The sequence below is a fragment of the Miniopterus schreibersii genome, assembly GCF_964146895.1.
Source record: "Miniopterus schreibersii genome assembly, chromosome: 17".
In the NCBI taxonomy this organism is placed as follows: domain Eukaryota; kingdom Metazoa; phylum Chordata; class Mammalia; order Chiroptera; family Miniopteridae; genus Miniopterus; species Miniopterus schreibersii.
Genome location: NC_138117.1, coordinates 1144730 through 1162321, shown reverse-complemented (window position 1 = coordinate 1162321; position 17592 = coordinate 1144730). Strand labels below are relative to the sequence as shown.

At 56.1% G+C, this 17592-nt stretch overlaps 2 protein-coding genes across 6 annotated transcripts; one reads left to right on the top strand and one right to left on the bottom strand.

Annotated features, from left to right (window-relative positions):
• Positions 1 to 289: 289 nt before the first annotated feature.
• On the top strand, positions 290 to 9905 carry E2F5 (E2F transcription factor 5; the record flags this gene model as incomplete). 2 transcript variants are annotated; one of them, XM_081117334.1, is made up of 8 exons in its annotated part: positions 290 to 517; positions 3079 to 3188; positions 4048 to 4209; positions 5035 to 5078; positions 6103 to 6167; positions 7224 to 7488; positions 9027 to 9071; positions 9155 to 9905. In XM_081117334.1, 8 exons carry the CDS (start codon positions 305 to 307, stop codon positions 9262 to 9264), a joined length of 1014 nt encoding a protein of 337 aa, XP_080973460.1. In that variant the 3' UTR covers positions 9265 to 9905. The 2 variants fall into 2 exon arrangements, with proteins under 2 accessions (XP_080973460.1, XP_080973459.1); XM_081117333.1 differs by having other exon boundaries at positions 305 to 517; positions 9024 to 9071.
• RBIS (ribosomal biogenesis factor) lies at positions 9884 to 13247 on the bottom strand. Of its 4 annotated transcripts, XM_081117338.1 has the most exons (5): positions 12898 to 13182; positions 12091 to 12179; positions 10982 to 11099; positions 10301 to 10417; positions 9884 to 10018 (listed from the first exon to the last, which is right to left on the bottom strand). In XM_081117338.1, the coding sequence occupies exons 3-5, from the start codon at positions 11093 to 11095 to the stop codon at positions 9947 to 9949; spliced, it is 303 nt and encodes a 100-aa protein (XP_080973464.1). In that variant the 5' UTR covers positions 11096 to 11099; positions 12091 to 12179; positions 12898 to 13182; the 3' UTR covers positions 9884 to 9946. The 4 variants fall into 4 exon arrangements, with proteins under 4 accessions (XP_080973464.1, XP_080973462.1, XP_080973461.1 ...); XM_081117336.1 differs by lacking the exon at positions 12091 to 12179 and having other exon boundaries at positions 13180 to 13247; XM_081117335.1 differs by lacking the exon at positions 12091 to 12179 and having other exon boundaries at positions 13173 to 13240.
• Between the last annotated feature and the right edge of the window lie 4345 nt (positions 13248 to 17592).

The following is a 17592-nucleotide window of genomic DNA, read 5'->3' as shown; positions in this document are numbered from 1 at the left end:
GAACCCCTGGGAGTTGGTGACCGTTGATGGCCCTGGCGCTGATCATTTCATGGCCTGTACTTAGCCCCCACTCAGTAAGTGTTTTACATGTCAATTGTATCCGCGGGGAAAGGGCCCGGGTGGCCCGGGGGCCGCCCTGCTGGGGCCCGGGGACGCTGGCCCCGCCCCAGGCCCCGCCCCGCCCCGCGCGCCTCCAGGCCGCGCCCCCAGCGTCTCCCGGCCCCGCCCCCAGCGCGTCTCCCGGCAACGGCGGCGGCGTCACTTCCGGCCATTTAAACCCGGCGTCGGCGGGGCGCACTCGGGGATGGCGGCGGCCGAGCCCGCGAGCTCGGGGCAGCCGGCGCCGCAGGGCCCGGCGCAGGGCCAGCGGCCGCCCCCCGCGCCCCCGGCGCCGCCGCCGCAGCTCGGGGGCCCGGCGGGCGGGAGCAGCCGGCACGAGAAGAGCCTGGGGCTGCTGACCGCCAAGTTCGTGTCGCTGCTGCAGGAGGCGCAGGACGGCGTGCTGGACCTCAAGGCGGTGAGCGCGGCGGGGCGGGGACGCGGGAGGGGGAGGGGGAGGGGGAGGAGGAGGGGCGGCGGGGGGCGCCCGGCGCGCGCCGCACAAAGGGCCGCGTCCCGGGGCCGCCGCGCCGCGGGCCTGGGGGTTTCCAGGGGCGGCCGCGCGCCCGGGCCCCAAACAAAGACGAGCCCGGCCCGCCCGCTGGGGAGGGTGGCGACCCTCCGGGTCCGCGGGACCTGACCTCGTGGCCCGGGCGCGGGTCTCCGAGGCGGCTGCGCGGCGCGAGCGGGGCTCTTCGTCCTTCGAAGGCCCGCGTCCTGGGCCCCGCCCCGGCCCCTCGCGGGCCAGCGCGCCCCTGACCCGCACGCGCCCGGGGCCGCAGGGCGCCCGTGAAGCGGGGACCAGGGTGTCAGCGCGCGGGCGACGCCGCGTCTCCGAGGCGGGTTCCCCGCTGGCTCGGCCTCGGCCCGCACCCGGGGGAGCCCAGGGCGCCCGAGCGTGCCCCGCGCCCGGCTTCCCCGCGCCTCCCGCACGTCTCCGCGCGGTCAGCGCGATGCGGGGACGGCCGTGAGCCAGCGCGTCGCGTTTAGAGGCCCGCGGGGCGGGGCGGGGCGCGGGGGGCGGGGCGTCTCGGGAGCCCGGCGCGGGCGGCGACCCGAGTGCGGGGCGGGAGGCGCTTCCCGAGGACGCGGCTCCGAGGCGGCCCCGGGCTCCCCCCCCCCCCCCCCCCCGGCCGCGCCCCGCGGGTCTCAGGCTCCCTCGCGTTTCCGAGGTTGCCCGTGGAGTTGCGCTCTGGGAGCCCCGGGCCGGGGCGCAGCGAGTGGATTTAATGTTTAATCGCAGTTTCCTGAAAGTCAAGGGGACTCTGCAGGGTCGTCGTCTTGGTGCGTTAACGATCGTTTACTCCAGCAGTTTGAGCGTCATTTTTTACACATATCTGAAAAAACATCTACCTACTTGTGTTTTTCATTCATTTACATACATATACATGTAAAACCTTATATATCTGAAACAATCTTACGTTGATTGTAAAAATTCAAAATATAAAAGATGTTTTAAAATATTAAAATAAAAAATGTACGAAGTTGAGCTGAAAGCGAGACCCGATGGCCCCTCGCCCAAGCACCGAGGACAGCGCCTGTGGCCTGGGACACGTCCTGGTGCTCGGACCCTGAGCTGTTGGTGGCCGTGAGCGCTGCTGTGTCTGGGCACTTGGACACGGATGGCCCAACAGCCCAGGGCCCTGGGCTCCTTCTCAAGGGGCCTCGTCCAAGGAAAGTGAGAAACGTACCGGCAGCTCCGGTTTCTACAGTTAATTTTGCAGCAGTTTCTACTCAGAAAAACAGCCTCAGGCTCCACAGCAGAAGCCCGGCAGGTAGATGAGCAGTGGGGGGTTGCCGAGCCCAGGCCCGGTCCTACCTAGAACTGTCTGTCCTCCCCGGTCTCTGCCACGTCCCATCCCTGAAGACCTGAGACAGGCTGGAGTAACTGCGCATTTGGTGGCACAGCTCATGGGTTCCTGGAGCCGGCGCTGCACTTGCAGGTTCCAGGTGCCTGTGAGGGGCTGTCGGTCACACCTGCTCCCCGGGGAAGGAGGGTCCAGCTTGCAACCTGTGGGCTTTGTGGGACCTGGTTTTTTACAGAATCAGGAAAGTAGTGATGTCTCGGGAGGGCTGGCAGCCAGTTCCGGGCAGCTCAGCGCTGCGCACTGGTTTAGATACCATTCCAGCTGTCGTCGACGGGGACGCGAAGTTGTCTTCTCGCGGTTGCCTCGCATCTGAAGAATGTGACTCCACTCAGGTGGGCCGTTGCCCAGTCCACCTGAAAGGGCGCCATGGGACCCCCCCTTTCTTTGCATTTTCATTTGTTTTATTAGGGAACAAATGCCAGAAATGCGAGATGTGAGTGGGAACTACTTAGAATTCCTAAATTCAGCCATAACTCGGACGCTTTTGTTTATCTTGTGGAGGGTGAGCAACAGCATCAGGCTTTTGGACGCTGTCTGCTGTCACCACCTCAGGCTAGAACGGGGCTGCTTGGTGATTTGAGGCCCTGAGTTGGGTTTTCATTGTGAGTTTCAGAATTGCCGAAAGCGTATTTCAGGGTTTTACCAGGTGTGTGCCCTTTACAATTTCCCCCCAGGTATGTTGACTCAATTATTTTAAGAATTACCGAGGTAGGATTTCTCAGAGTTTCAAAAGGGACTTGAGGCTGTCTTTAGACAAGACTGTTTATGAACAGAGAAATGAGACAGGACGTGAGCGGGTCAGCAGGTCGCAGCCCCGGGATTAGCCTGGGAGGTGACCTGAGGTTTTCTCACTGTTCTTTTATTCCCAGGGGCTTTGTGTCACAACCGCCTTGTTTTCTTGCCATGTCAGCATCTGCTGGCTTTTAGATGGAATAACGTCTTCCCCGGGGTGTGGGAGCCGCTTTGAACACCCAGCCTTTGTCCCAGCAGCTGCTGGGTCAGAGCTGGGATTGGGCGCCCGTGCTGTGAACTTAATCACCAGCCTTCTGGCTTTAAAATATGAACTGTAATGTGTGCCGTTGCTCTTTGCTTTCCTGCCCTTTTTAACCAGGCTGCAGATACTTTGGCCGTGAGGCAGAAAAGAAGAATTTATGATATCACCAACGTCTTGGAGGGGATCGACCTGATTGAAAAGAAGTCAAAAAACAGCATCCAGTGGAAGTAAGTCAGGAGGCAGCCCCACTCTGGACCCTGCTGTCTCCCCAGTGCCCTGCGGAACCCGCCTCTCCGTCCTCTCTCGAGTCCCGGGTCAGCCCGCGTTCCGCTCACGCCGGCCCCCGTTTCCCTGGACCTGCCTCACGGGCCTCTGCACATCCCCATGTGTCACTCCTGTGTCAGGCCCTTCCCTTGCTCTCTGCTGATTAATTTACACACTAAAAGTTCACATCATACACTCTCCTGCAGGTCCTCTTTGGCGGGTGCACGCCCGCACACCGCTGTGTCTTTCATCCCTCCCCCTGTTGGCTGATCAGCTAATACAGACGCCTTGAGAGCGGAAACTGTCTTACACATGGGAGCACGTACTTTATAAATGATAGTTGGTCGGAATGCACGCTGTCTGTTAGCTGTGCTCTGGTTGTGTTTGAATGCGACAGATACTTTCTGTTTTGTGAATTTGTCCCCTTTGGCCTTAGTTGTTATTTCCTTTAGTCAAAATCCCACCCAACTGTTTAAAGGTTATACTTTATTCTACTTGCATCTCAGTCACCATCTGAGGTATCTAAGTGAGACTGTTTGGCTGTGACATCTTTTTGGCACATCTGTCACCAGCCTGACCTTCCAGATGACAGAAACCACTCTGAAACGTGCTGAGAGGTTTTGTAATTTCATTGTTCTTGCCAAAAAATATTCTAAGCAATCATGTTCAGAGGTGTGGTGATTAAATTTTTTAACCCTTGATTTTTAGATGAGTGTAAAGATGTTTCTTTTGAACCCATTGCTCCTTAAGTCAGTGTTAGTACTATAAACATCAGGTGCTGTCGACCTGGGTCTGACGGGGGTTCATTCTCCCCGTGTTTAGGGGGGTGGGCGCTGGCTGCAACACTAAGGAAGTCCTGGAGAGGCTGAGAGACCTCAAAGCCGAGATTGAGGACCTGGACCTGAAGGAGAAGGAACTGGATCAGCAGAAGTCGTGGCTGCAGCAGAGCATCAGGAACGTGATGGACGACTCCAGCAACAGCAGATATCCTTTACCTTTCAGGGTTCCACCCCAGGTCCGGCTGGGAGGGTGGGTTACAGGTGCAGGTCCGGCTGGGAGGGTGGGTTACAGGTACAGGTCCGGCTGGGAGGGTGGGTTCCGCGGGCACATCTGTGGGATGTTTTAACTGCATCGGTCTCCCGCCCTCGTGAGCTTCTGACCGAGCTGCACAGCTGGTTTCATGCCCCGTCCTCACAAGCCCATGACCTCACTCGTTATTTTCTCTCTGGTCAGGGCGCCTTAAGTGTGATAACGGGTGTGTTTCAAGCAGTGCCCTGTGGAGTCCTGAGATTCAGAGCCCACTGAACACATTGTATGCGGGAAACGTATTTATACGTTTTACGTTGACTGGTAGTAGAGCGCTCGATAAAAACTACCCGCAAACAATGTGTGAACTGGCTGACCTTGGACTTGGCTGCGCTGCTTTCCGAGGTTCTAGCCACTCCTAGGTCCCCAAAGCGCGGCCTAGGAAGTTTCTGGCTGTGGCGGCTCCGTGGCTGTGGAGTCCTCTTCCCCATCAGTGCTCCCTGCCCACCCCAGAGTCTGGCTCCGTGAGGAATGGGTTTCCATCTGTCCCCCAAGGGTCCGCAGGTGTCACAGACATCAGAGCGCAGGACAGACCCTCCTCGGGGGACCTCAGCTTGCTTGTCTCTGCTTTTTCAGACTGAGGACCTCGGTTCTCTCTCCTCTGACCGTGTGTGGCAGCCCCACAAGCGTTCGTCGTTTGGTTTATTTAGGCCTCAGGTTTATTATCTTAATGGAAATGCTTGGACCTTGATACACACGTGTCCCTTAACTCCCTTGACGTACGTTCTCCTACGTGACCCACGAGGATGTCTGCAACTGCTTCAGTGGTGAGTACGGGCCTCGGATCACCCGTGTGCTGCGGAAACTCAGAGTCCGTGCTTCCCAGGTCACTCTCAGGAGTGGGCACCTCGTCTCGCTCCACAGTGCGCTGGGTCCAGAGCCACTCACGTTTCTGTTCCCGTGGCAGTGACCGCTTCTCACAGCTCACGTCACTGTCTGCGTTACTGTCAGCGAACTGGGTGGTGGTGCTCAGTCTGAGTGGGGTAGAGCAGGTCTCAGTCACAGGCTCACAGTCGGGTGGACCTGAACGGTGCTTGTCGCTCTGTCTGCGAAGCTGCAGCGAGTGTGCTGGTCACAGACGGAATGAGAGAAAATAGGATCCATTTGTAACCAGGAGAAGTGTTCCTACCCCCAGCCCACCCGCCTGTGTTCTCCCCAGAAATGACCACATAGTGATGAGTAACTGACGGATTGGGCTGTGTGCTGTAGTCACAGCCAACACAAGTAATGAAACTGTGCGCACACGTGTTGTTTAATCACGCCTGTCACAAGTACAGCCTGTCACTGACCCTCCAGGAGGGTATGTGGCTATTTCCCAACTTGGCCACCACGGGGGAGGTCTCAGTCTTTCCTGGAGACGGGAATGTGGCTGCACAAGTGAGCTCACTTCAGCTCCAGAGTTCAGTGTGTCACCCCTCATCTCTAGTGTCCCCAGTCACTTAAATCGTTTAGATATTTCAAGTAGACAGTGTGAGTTAGTTGAAGTTAAAAGGTTTCCAGAGTCTCAGACTTCACAGGAGACCGAGTGAAAGCAGGTTGGCTTGAGCTGAGCTTGCTCGTGAGAACAGCAGATCCAACACTGAGTGTTGCCCTGTCCTGAGGCCTGGTGCATCCGTGACCTCATCAGCACAGCCCCTGCAGGGAGTCACGTCCCCACTCTACAGAAGGAAGAGCCCAGTCCTTGCCCAGCCCGGGATTCCAGCCCAAGCCTCCTGTCTCCAGGGCCCACCTGCTTTCCGCTCTATTCCTGGACCCATAGTATTTCAAAATCTTTCGGTCTTTTTTTGACAGGCGACACACTGTTGGCCATCCAGGCACCTTCTGGCACGCAGCTGGAGGTCCCTATTCCGGAGATGGTACGTGGGGACTTGTTAGAGTGGCCCTGCCGGCTCGGGAGGCACAGATGTGTCTCCTTTCACCGAATAGGAGCTAACTGAACACTCTCAGGCTGTCTCTGAGGGTACTGATACTGAACTTGACCTCTTCAGTACTTTGGTAAAAGCGTAGGCGTGACTGAATGAATTATGTAACATTTCATTTTTTAATTTTATGAGTTATGATATATTCAAAATCTTTTTTGTCAGTTTATTGTGTTCATTAGATTCCACATATAAGTGAGACAGTCAATAACCCTAAAGTGTCAGACTGTATCTGCAACCGACGCACCAGTCCTGACGGAGGACACAGTTCGGTTTAAATATCAACAATAATATATTGCTTTAAATTGGGTCTTTTAAAAAACATTTTCTGGCTTATTGAATCAAATATATGTATTGGCTTGGTGCTGTGTATAAGTTTCATGACTTTAGTTTTGGATTCAGAGCTCCTTAAACAAATGGATTTAAAAGCTGTACCAACCAGAGAAGGGGGGGCAAAAGGCGGTCACTGTCATCCACTCCCTGCCCCCGGCCACCCTAGAGGTGTGTCTGTCCGTGGTTATGTGATCGGATCCTGCAGCCTCGGGGTGCAGATAACCTTTGCAGTGCAGGGACGGTAGGCCTGTCTCAGTAGGAAAAATCGTGGTCTTGTGCTCAGTGCATGGAGAAAAGAGCCTGGCTTGTGAAGTGGGTGCCATGTAAGACACCTGCTGGGACGGGCACATCGGCGGGGCCTGTGCCCGGGAGGGCTCCCCACATGCAGAACATGGGGAGCGACAGTGACGTTAATACTAAAATGGAGGGTTCACAGAATTCTACAGCTGAGAGTCTTTGATGCTGTTTTTGAGAAGAGTTTACTTTCAGGAGTGGGGGGCTGAGAGCCTCCGTATCTAGTTCCACTTGTGGTCTCCACCCCGTGTCTCCACCTGCTTACTGCCTCTACTTTGTTGAGTGGTTTAGTTAGCCCCTAGCAACTTTCTCTCATTTTTAATGTTAATAGTTACTCATTTGTTTATCCCCAAAAACAACTTCAAGGGTCAGAACGGACAGAAGAAATACCAGATCAACCTGAAGAGTCACTCGGGCCCCATCCATGTGCTGCTGATCAATAAAGAGTCCAGTTCGTCTCAGCCCGTGGTTTTTCCTGTCCCCCCACCCGATGACCTCACGCAGCCCTCTCAGCCCTCGACGCCCCAGACTCCGCACAAGCCCAGCCCGGCCCCTCCGAGCCCCCCCGGGCAGCCCGCCTCCGAGAGGGGCCTGGGCCTCCAGCACTTGCCGACCACAGACTTGGCTGCAGGTGGGCCCAGAGCTTTTCTGAATTTGTCAGCTGTCGCGTGACTCTATTGTCTGATTCAGGAGGAAATAGGAAGCTTAGTTTAATCAGCATAAGTGATGTAGTGCCTCTGGGTCCAGCACAGGGACAGGTTTATGAGGGAAATTGAAAACAGGTCCTTTCTCTTTATATTATCAATGTTTGCTTGTAGTTATATGTATCATCACATAAGTAGTTATATTACACAGATTTGTTTCTTAAGGTATATGTTTTACACACGATCTAGTTGTATTTTCAGAAACGTGCCGTGGGGTAGTCTGTCACGTGGTGAAGCTGTAGAGCGGGGAACACTCAGCAAGGGAAGGGTGTTCAACGGGCCCAAAGTGCTGTTGTCCTTAGGGTTCCACTGCACCCGTCGCTGTGTCACGCGCCTGCTTCTCCTGAGCTTGGCTTGTAAGGTTCTCTCGGGGACAGGTGACTGACGTGCTTTCAGCGCCTTGGAGGACAGTCAGGCTCTAGGCTGCGGCTGCTGCCTCCCCTTGCCGGTCCTCGGGGGTCCTCACTGCGTGTCTGGAAGGCACCGCTGCTCGGCACGGGCCCCGCCCTTCTGGAGGCGGTGCTTTGGGTCATTCGAGCTGCCTGCTGCGCACCACCCGGTGGCTTCAGTGCATTCGCTCAGACCTTCGGAGCGTGTCCCGAGAAGTGTCCCGAGTCCCTGCCTGGGTTGCTCGAAAGGTCTGGATGTCACTCGGGCTCGTGTCCTGCCCCTCCCTCCTGTGCTCCCTGTGTTTCTCCCCTTAGGCCACCAGATGCCTGACAGAAAGTCTGGTCCTTAAAAAGCCTGTCCCCCAAGTGTAGCCTAATGGGGTGAAGAAAGCAGGGAAGCTCCGTGAGCGTCAACTCAGTACATTGGCTTCCACTAGGCACTAAAAAATTCTGAGCTGTTAGTTTCTGTGTATGATTTTGTATCTGGAAATAGTAAGGAAGGTAATTTGGGGCCGGATTGAAGAAGGTCATGACCATGAGACTGCGTGAGGATAAGTGGGTAGCCAGGGAGGGTCTGTGACCAGGGGGTGGCCCCTGGGGGACTGCATGTGCTGAGCCTGGGGACGTGCCTGGGAGAAGAAGCCTGGGAGGCCAAGGGCAGGGCAGTTGTGCAGCCCTGAGAACGTTAAGGCCACAGTAGGGTGGTGACTGAGCACAGAAAGAGAAATGACAAATGCGATAAAACGTTTAGGCAAAATAAGTAGTCTGATGTGTGAGATGTGGAGGGAGCGAAAGTGAGGACCTTTCAAGGCCGGGTGACGGGAATCGCAGTACCGCCCACTAAAACCAGGAGTCGTTTCGGGAGGAAGACAAGGTTTGGGCCACAGAGTTTGGAAGTTTAGACACAGCCAGCAGGTGCGAGTGACAATCTTTCCCTGACGTCTGGTACTTCCCTTTGCTCTGTGAATCAAGTGGCTGCTGTTTAGCTGGAACCGTTTAGTCGATGCTGTGCTGAAATGCCACAGCCTTCGCGGTACAGAAACGTCAGAGCTTGACCACGTTTCTCTCCCCAGCAGGATCTATCACTGGAGATATCATCGACGAGCTGATGTCCTCTGACGGTAAGCAGTGTGAGGGTGGGTGCCTGTGTGTTGTGTGAAGCGTCACGGCCTGATGTTAACCTTAAGCCTCTGCTTTCCTGCAGTGTTCCCCCTCCTGCGGCTCTCCCCCACCCCCGCGGACGACTACAACTTTAACCTAGATGACAATGAAGGAGTGTGTGACCTGTTTGATGTCCAGATACTAAATTATTAGATTCCATGGACACTTGGGGCTGCTATCTACCTCTAACTGTATCTCTGTAGGCTTGCTAATAACCTGAGTATTTATAATGAACGTAACGCCTGCCTAGTCTCTGATTCTGAAGTCTTCTTCCCTAATACCTTCTCTCTGGCTTCACAAAACCTCCACCTGAAAACAAAGGGCTCCCACTGCTGCAGGGAAAGTGACTTAATAGCCACCACACCCCACCCTCGGGTAACTGCTTCCTGGGACTTCGGCTGTTCTTCCAGTTCTCACCCCTTTGGTTTTTACTCTCATGAGAGGAAAGTTAAAAGTAGGCTTAAGGTCACCAAAAACAAAAATGGCCAAGGGCTCATTATTTGTGTTCCGCTTTTACTGCCATGAAACTGTCCGATTTCTGAGCTCCCGTCCGGACAGACAGTCACTGCCACGTGTGGAGCGAAGGGGGTGAGCAAGGCCGGGCCCTGTTCCCGGGAACAGAGTGTGTGAAGTGCCTTCTGGTTCAGCACTTTAAGTCATCACATTTGGTTGACTTCTGACATTCCTCTTTCCTAGGCTACAGGAAAGGTCTGTTTATGTAGTTTGTTTTTAAAATGTGCCAATGCCTGTACATTAACAAGATTTTTAAAAATAAAGTTGTATTAAACGTTTAATTTATTGGTTTTGGGGGGAATCTGATGCATTACCAGGTGCATTACAACTGAGCCATTAACCTCGTAGCTTCGTCCACACTCGCTGGTCTGTTTTCCTGACACTGCTGAGGAACCTGGAGGGAGGAAAGTATTTTATGTGGTTAAAAATTTAGATAACAATAGTGCACAAAAATGACACACATAGTCTATTACCCAACTTAATTTCTTCTAGTCGTACCTTTAGAAACAGGATAAAATCTCATGTTCACAGTCAACATTTACGAATATGCTACACATACTGCACAGCCAGGTACACGGAGCCAAGTGCTAAAAACCACGTTTGACTGACAGGCTATGGAAGTTGGGGCTTAATTTATTAGCCTTCAGTTTACTAAGAGGAAATAACCTCCACGCACCCGCTGTTTTGGCAGAGGTTCCAGGCAGAGGCCTCTGGAGAAGTGTGCAAGCTCCTTCTGTATGTCCACAAAAGCTTCATTCATCCTCTTAACCTTCTCATCATTCACAATGTTGATCTTTTAAAGAGGAAAAAGAACATTAGTCCATGATTTCATAACCATTAAGGATAAAATATACTCAACCTTAATTTAACCTTATTAAACCTCAACTCTTAACAAAACAACTGTACCCATTTGTGGGGATGCTTCACATTAAAACAGTCTTATTGGGAATTTTAGACAATAGACAAAAGGTTCTGTTTTAAAAATCCAGCCAGCATGGCTCAGGGGTTGAGCGTTGACCACTGGTCAACAGTTCAGTGCCCCGTCCGGGCACATGCCCAGTTTGCAGGCTCTATACCCAGTAGGGGGTGTGCAGGAGGCAGCCGATCAATGACTCTCATTGATGCTTCTCTCCCTCTCCCTTCCTCTCAGAAATCAATAAAGACTTTTTTTTTAATGAGAATTTTTTTCTACATTTGGGTTTAAGAGATATTAGTCTCCATTTTTTAAAAGAAATGTTGAAAATCCTCTTGCCCTGTAGGAAAAGCTAAGAAGCTGTTTTAAATAAAAGCATTCGGCTTCTCAGTAGTTCTACCATCATGCTTTGCTTGTATACCACGAAGTCGGGGTGCTTAATACCTTCTTAAGATTTGTGGTAACTGGTTTTGCTTTACTTTTGCTCTTGAAGTTTTTTTGGCTGGCAATGTGGAATACGTTCCTGGGCTTCTGCCCTTTTCGTTTGTTCTTGGCCATTGTCCTAGAAAAGAAAGAAAAGGAGCTCGATGAAGCTGCCCACATTTATGACGGTAAATCAGTCAAGTTTTTAGAGCACAGGGACCAATTAACTCTAATAAATTCCATCTTACTGCTGACTGTTTTTTAAGCTGCTGCATGTATTTATTTCCATGTCTTCTGCCTCCTTTAGATTTCCTGCTGTTGGAGTGCAGGGTAGGTATCTAATCCTCTGCATCTCCAGCACCTGGCCCATAGGAGGCTCCACACTCCCTTCTGCTGCTTGAATCACTAATATGGACACAACTGCTCTTTCAGCTCCCTGCAGCACCCCACCACGTTAACCATCACCGCCCATCCTGCCGGTTCACATGCCGCTGTGCCACTCTGGTGCCCAGATCCTAGGACTGCCTCCTGTCCATTCCTGTCCACTTGCCCCATGTCCTCTCCTATGCGCCCCTCCCCCAAATCAGACCTTAATCCTGCACTTCCTACCTCCCCCCCTTAAATTACTTTCACGACTTTCATATCACCTTTCATATGGCTCTTGCCTTGAAACTTCAGATATTCATTCTATAGCTAAATGCACACTAAGCCTGTGAGTTCTGACACCTCTCTCCAGTCTGTCTTTAACCATGCACGTGAGGAACAATTTTTAAAATATTAACAGTTAAGATTTATTGAGCCCGGCCAGCATGGCTCAGTGGTTGAGCATTGACCGAGGATCCGGGAGATGGAGGTTTGCTCAGGGTCAGGGCACATGGCCTGGTTGTGGGTTTGATCTCCAGTGGGGGCGTGCAGGAGGCAGCTGATCAATGACTCTCATCACTGACGTTTCTCTCCCCCTCCCTTCCTCTCTGAAATCAATAAAGATACATTAAAAAATTTATTGAGCTTTTACTACGTGTACAAGTACTATGCTTATGTTTTATGTGCTTTGACTAATTTGCTCCTCACAACGCTTTGTGGGAGGTACTACTTAACCCCATTTTACAGATTTAAGAAGAAAAACTGACGCGAAGGGAAGTCAACATGCCCATTGTCACAGGGGCAGTAATCGGGATGCCAGGATTCAGAGCCAGATCCAGCCGTGGGGAGGCCTCTCCTGCGCAGGGTGGGGCAAAAGTAGATTCACAGTTGTGAGTGCTCGAAACACAGTTGATTCTTGTATTATTGTTTTTAATTATTGTATTCTTTTCCACACAGACAACTGTAAACCTACGCTAGCCCAACCCTGTACAAATAAAAGTGCAATTCAAAGACATGACGTCATGTGTCCTGGGTTACTGCTGCAGTCCCAGGTCTACTGGGTCAGACGTGGGCGGGGCAGACGCCTGCGGACCAAATCGGGGGCACCTGCTGTGAGTCCAGTTTCACTAGAGCGCGGCTCTGGCCGGTCCATTATGCGCTGTCTCGCGGGTGCCCCCTGCACAGCTGTGGCCCCGGAGCCTGCGTGCCCACTACCCGGCCCTTTGCAGGAAGATTCCCACCCCGGCCCGGGCCCCGCGCCCGCGTCTGCCCCGCGCGGTCCGTGGAACGGACGCTCCACTGTCTCCCGGGCACAGGCGCAACCTGCTCGGTCCCTGTCGCTGGAGCCGGGACCCCTGTCACTCCCGTGTCGCTGGAGCCGGGCCCCGCACCCCTGTCACTCCCGTGTCGCTGGAGCCGGGCCCCGCACCCGTCACGCCCCTGCTGCCCCTCCCTCCGCCCGCACCACCCAAGGTCACACCGCGCGCCCCTCTTGACCCCGACAGTGCCCCCGACGCGGCAGGAGGGGCGTCGCTGCGGCAGCGGCGCACCCAGTGGCCCCCACGGTGAACGACCTGCCCTCCAGCCGCAGCCCACGCCGACGCCGCGCTCCCGGTCAGGGCCGCACGCGGGGAGCGGCGACAGGTGCCGTCACCCGCAGGTTCCCGGGGAAGGGGCGGCCCTCGCTGCGGGGACACGGCACGCCCCTGACCACCACGTGGGAACCATGACAACACGCGGCCCGAAGCCGCTCCCGGCCTAGGGCAGAGGCCACCAGCGGACCCGGGGCGCAGCGCCGCGAGCCCCGCCCGCCCCGGCCCGGCGGCGAAACCGCCCCCCAACCCCTCACCTCTCACCTCCGACACTCTCGCCGCAGCTCCGGCGCCGGGTGACGCCACGAGCACGCGCAGGATCCAGGAAGTGACGGGCGGGGGAAGCAGCCAATTAAACTTCCTCTCCTAGGTCGTGGTTCCGCCCACCGAGGGAGCCCCGCCCACAAAGAGAAGTCCTATTCGTGACTCGGCCTGAAGACGGAATAAGCCCCGCCCACCAACTGTAGCCCCCCCCAACACCTTGAGCAGTGGTACCCGAAACAAAACCCCGCCCAGCGAACGTAATGGACGTGATTCCGCCCGTGAGCAGGTTCCCGCCCCCTAACGTAGTCCCGCCCACAGAGCCTGCCCTCGCTTCCGGGCACTGTAACGCCCCGCCCACAGAGCGAAGCCCCGCCCTCCGCGGGAAGTCCCGCCCCCACCGTCCCAGGACTTCGCGGGGTTGCGTGTTAGAGACGCCGCTCATCGCGGAGCGGGGACGACGCCACCGAGCGGCCCAGGAGGGGGCGCCCGCGCGCTGGGCGGTGTGTACGCGCGCGGAGGCCGTGTGCTCCCCCCGGTGTTTCCTCGCTTCCCAGCCGCGCGTGGGGGGGCGGGGCGCAGGGCCGCGGGAAGACGTCTCAGAAGTGCCGGGGGCTTCGGAGACGCGGAGGGCGCCCGGCAGGGAAGGGAAGTGACTCCCTTTCGCTGTGCCCCCCGCCTCCTCTGCAACTCAGGTGCCCCACGAGCTGTGTGCCTGCCCGTCCGCAGTCGCCCCCGCGCCCTGCCGGGTCCCCACCCCGCCACTCTCGTCCCCTACGCAGGGTTCCGCGTTCCCGGTGCACGGGAGCCGCGACGGAACCTTGGCTCAGTCTCCTAAAGCGCCCCCGCGTGGGAGGAGCCGGGGCCGCAGCCGTCGCGTCCTCGGGGAGGAGACACCGAGGGGGACGCCTTCCGTCCCTGCTCCCTGAAGCCACGGGCGCCCCACGGAGCCGTTTTCAACGTGGGGAGGCAGGTTTTTATCCAGAGTGACCTCCTGGCCCGGTGCCTAGAAGTCCCAAACCTGAGCTTACGGGAAGAGCCCAAGGTCGGGAGCGGCCCGGGGCGTGTCACAGGCCGAGCGCGCCAGGGCCTTCCGCGTTTTTTTCGGGGCGCTCGGTGGAAACGCGAGCGGGGGTGTAGAGTGCCGGGAACCGCGACGCAGGCGGCAGGTGCGCCGGGCAGACGCGCGCCCCCGAGCGGGACCCGGCGCTCGGACGCGCTACATTGTTTCAAGAAGCGGGCGAAAGGTCACCGCGCCGCGTCCTGGGGGGTTCAGCGGCGGAGCCCGCGCGCTGCGTGCGGCTCAGCAGCGAGTCTGTTTTTCGGCTGAACCTGCGGTGCCCGCGCGGACCGAGGCCCACACTTTGTGACCCTCTTCTCCGGGTCGTTCGGAAAACCCCGCGGGGCTGAAATGTTGCTGAGAGTTGCACGGGTGACCGACTGTGCTAAAGACAACCAAAGACCCAAACGCGTGGCTCCTTAAACTCTTATCCTTTTTTTCTTCTTCTGGGTTAGAACAGCCGTGAAAAGCCCTTGTAGAAACTGGGGACACGGAGAAGAGCGTGAAGCGCACCCCCGCAACGGCCGGGTGCCCATCTAGCTCCCCAGCATCTGTCTCGCCTGAAGGCTGGTCCCCGCCTTAGCCTCCACGCAGCCCTGCTGACGTGGTGGTGGGATCACCTCCTTCCTGGGCTGATGTTCCCACATCACCCAGAATAAAGGCAGAGGCTGACTAGGGCCTGGCCCTCTCTGTGGCCCCGCTGGCCCCCACCCCCACTGCTTCCCCACTGTCCTGGAACCCTGGCCCCTAACTGTCTGCAAGGCGCCCCCCTCACCTCTCAGCTCGGATTTCTAAGGGCCTCTTCTCAGAGAGGGCTTCCTGCCACCGCTGTGCAGTCGGGGGTCGTCCCACCCCCGCCCCGCCTCTGCTGTGCCATTGTCACCATATACTACGGATCGTTTATTTGTATCGTTTATTTACGTTGCTTGTTCTCTGTCTTCTCTACGAAGGCAGAGCTTTTTATCGGGTTTTGTTTGATGCCGTCTTTGTTTCCCGAAGCGTCACAAATCACCCCAAAATTTAGTTGCTCAAAACTAGAGTCGTCCTTTCTTATCTGAGGATTTCCGTGGGGGTGGACTTTGAGAGGGGCTTGGCTGGGCGGGTCTGACTCAGGTCTTTCATGAGGTCTCCGCGAGGTGCCGGCTGGGCCGCGGTCACCAGGAGGCTCGGCTGGGGCCGGGGATCCGCTTGCCAGGCACGTTGATCACAGGCGGCAGCTGGAGCTGGCTGTGGCCAGGTGCCCCGAATCCTCTGCAGGAGGGCCTGTCCGCAGGGCTGAGTGTCCCCCTGACTTGGAAGCTGACGGCCCCCAGACGGAGGTATCCGAGAGAAAGGGAGACACGGCAGGGCCTCTGGTGACTTGGACTCAAGTCACAGTGTCGCTTTGCCAGCCCCATTCAGTGCGGAAGGAGGCGCGGGGAGAGGCTGGCTAGGCAGCTGCTGTGCGCCCCAAACAGTGCCAGCACCTAAAGGGAACCCCACAAGTATTTTTGGACAATGAATAGATCCTGCCACTCAGACTTTTAAAAATATATTTCTTTGCAGACTTTTTATCTAAGCAAGTACACTAGGCTGTTCCTTTAAAAATCAGAGTATCTCCCTAGATAAAAATCTATAATCTGTAAATGTCAACATGCACAATTGTTAACTATATTTCTTAATGTAATATTTAATGTCTTTCTAAAATGACAGCTTTTGGGTATACGAAGTTATTTCCACTCTCTCCTTATCTTTAGCATTTCTGCTTCTAGCTGTTTTTCTGTTGTGAATACACCGTGATGACCATCCTTTTACATAAATCTTTGAGGGCACCCCCGGAGGTTTTTCTCGGGGAGCTTGCCTAGGAATAAGACCGAAGGTTGTGAGCACTTATCACACAGCGATAGACTGACATTGGCTGATTTACTGCAAGCCAAGGGGCTATTAAGTAAGTTGTGTGACCGCTGGGTTGTTTTGGCCTAAACCATCAGAACTTTCGACATTGATCTGATAGCTATACAACTTCCTTTTGAATAATCTTGGCTCTGTTTCCTTTTCATGCTTCTGCAACATGCTCAGATGAGATAGGAAACACCCAAAATAGGGCATGGGTACATTATTAGGACACTTCACGGAGGACACCCGAGGACAGAAGTGCAGATTGTGGAGCTGTACGAACGTGCTCTTGTCTGACAGCGTCTGCCTCCAGTTTCTGAAGCAGGGAAACTGAGGTGACCGGGGCTGGATTTGCTCAAGAACCCCCCTCCCTCTCCCGGCGGCGTGAAGCCTGGGTCGTTGAGCAAGTCCTTCAGCCTCGGGCCCCTTGCAATCTCCCTGGAGATCTCTCCTGGGCAGCTTGCGAGCTGCACCCCCCACCGCAGGGTGACCTCAGGAATGGGAGGTAAAGAAATCAAAACTCCATATAATCAGCCCCATAAAATCAACTCTCCACAGATAGCCAGTGATAAGACATTCCTTCGGTTAATAAGGCCCAGCTGCCAAATCAGCTGGGGGGAGCACCTTGGACTTGGGACTGCAGGCTGGGGCCCTGTCCCACCTGGGCTGGCCTCTCTGGGTAACAGGAGTCCTGCTCCTGGCTTCCCTGCTGGGCAGAGTCAGAAGGAAACAGCCCCTCGGGGTCACAGTCAGTCGTTCTGAGAATACTTGGGGGGAAAGTGCCTCTCAGAGCCGGTGCGCGTGTTCTGATAAAACACTGTGATCTCCCCTCGATGGGTCGTCAAATATGCTTGTGGCCGAGGTTATGGCTCAGGCCGCCGCCCGAGCAGCCGGCGCCTGACCCCCGGGGCAGCCACTGGGCACGTTTGACGCGGGAAAGGCCGGGCAGGGCGCGGGGAAGGCCGGGCAGGGCGCGGGGAAGGCCGGGCAGGGCGCGGGGAAGGCCGCGCTGGGCGCAGCCCCATCCAGAGGGGAGCCCCGGCCCGGGTGGCTCCCTGGTTGGGGCGTCGGTGGGCGGACCAAAGGGTCTCGGTTCGCTTGGGGTCGGCTGCAGCCTTGATCCCAGGTCCCGGTCCGGCGTGTGCGGGAGGCAACCCTTGGATGTGCCCCCCCCCCCCCCCCCCCGTCTCTGAAAAGCGATGGGAAAAATATCCTCGAGTGAGAATCAGAAAATAAAAGATCCTCGCACTAGTTGGTCCTTAAGTAACCGCACAGCTCAGTCTGAAATTTCAAAAATGACAAACGCCAGGCCCGGGGCAGCGGGGAGGGGTGCGGTGCCCCGGCGGGCACGGGCGTCGGTTCCCTGGGCGCCCAGCACCGCGCCCTCCGGGACGCCCCTCGCGCGGGTCCTGACCGGGGGCGCGGGGGGTGACGGGGGGCGCGGGGGCCCGCAGGCCCCGCTGTCTGCGCAGCCAGGGGTC

Bases quoted from the DNA above. Each gene is read 5' to 3' on its own strand.
- RBIS (XM_081117336.1), bottom strand. From the start codon at position 11,095: ATGGCCAAGAACAAACGAAAAGGGCAGAAGCCCAGGAACGTATTCCAC. The intron at 10,418-10,981 runs GTATTAAGCACC...CCTCTTTAAAAG, and splicing joins TTACCACAAATCTTAAGAAG to ATCAACATTGTGAATGATGA. The intron at 10,019-10,300 runs GTGCGTGGAGGT...TCCTCCCTCCAG, and splicing joins AACCTCTGCCAAAACAGCGG to GTTCCTCAGCAGTGTCAGGA.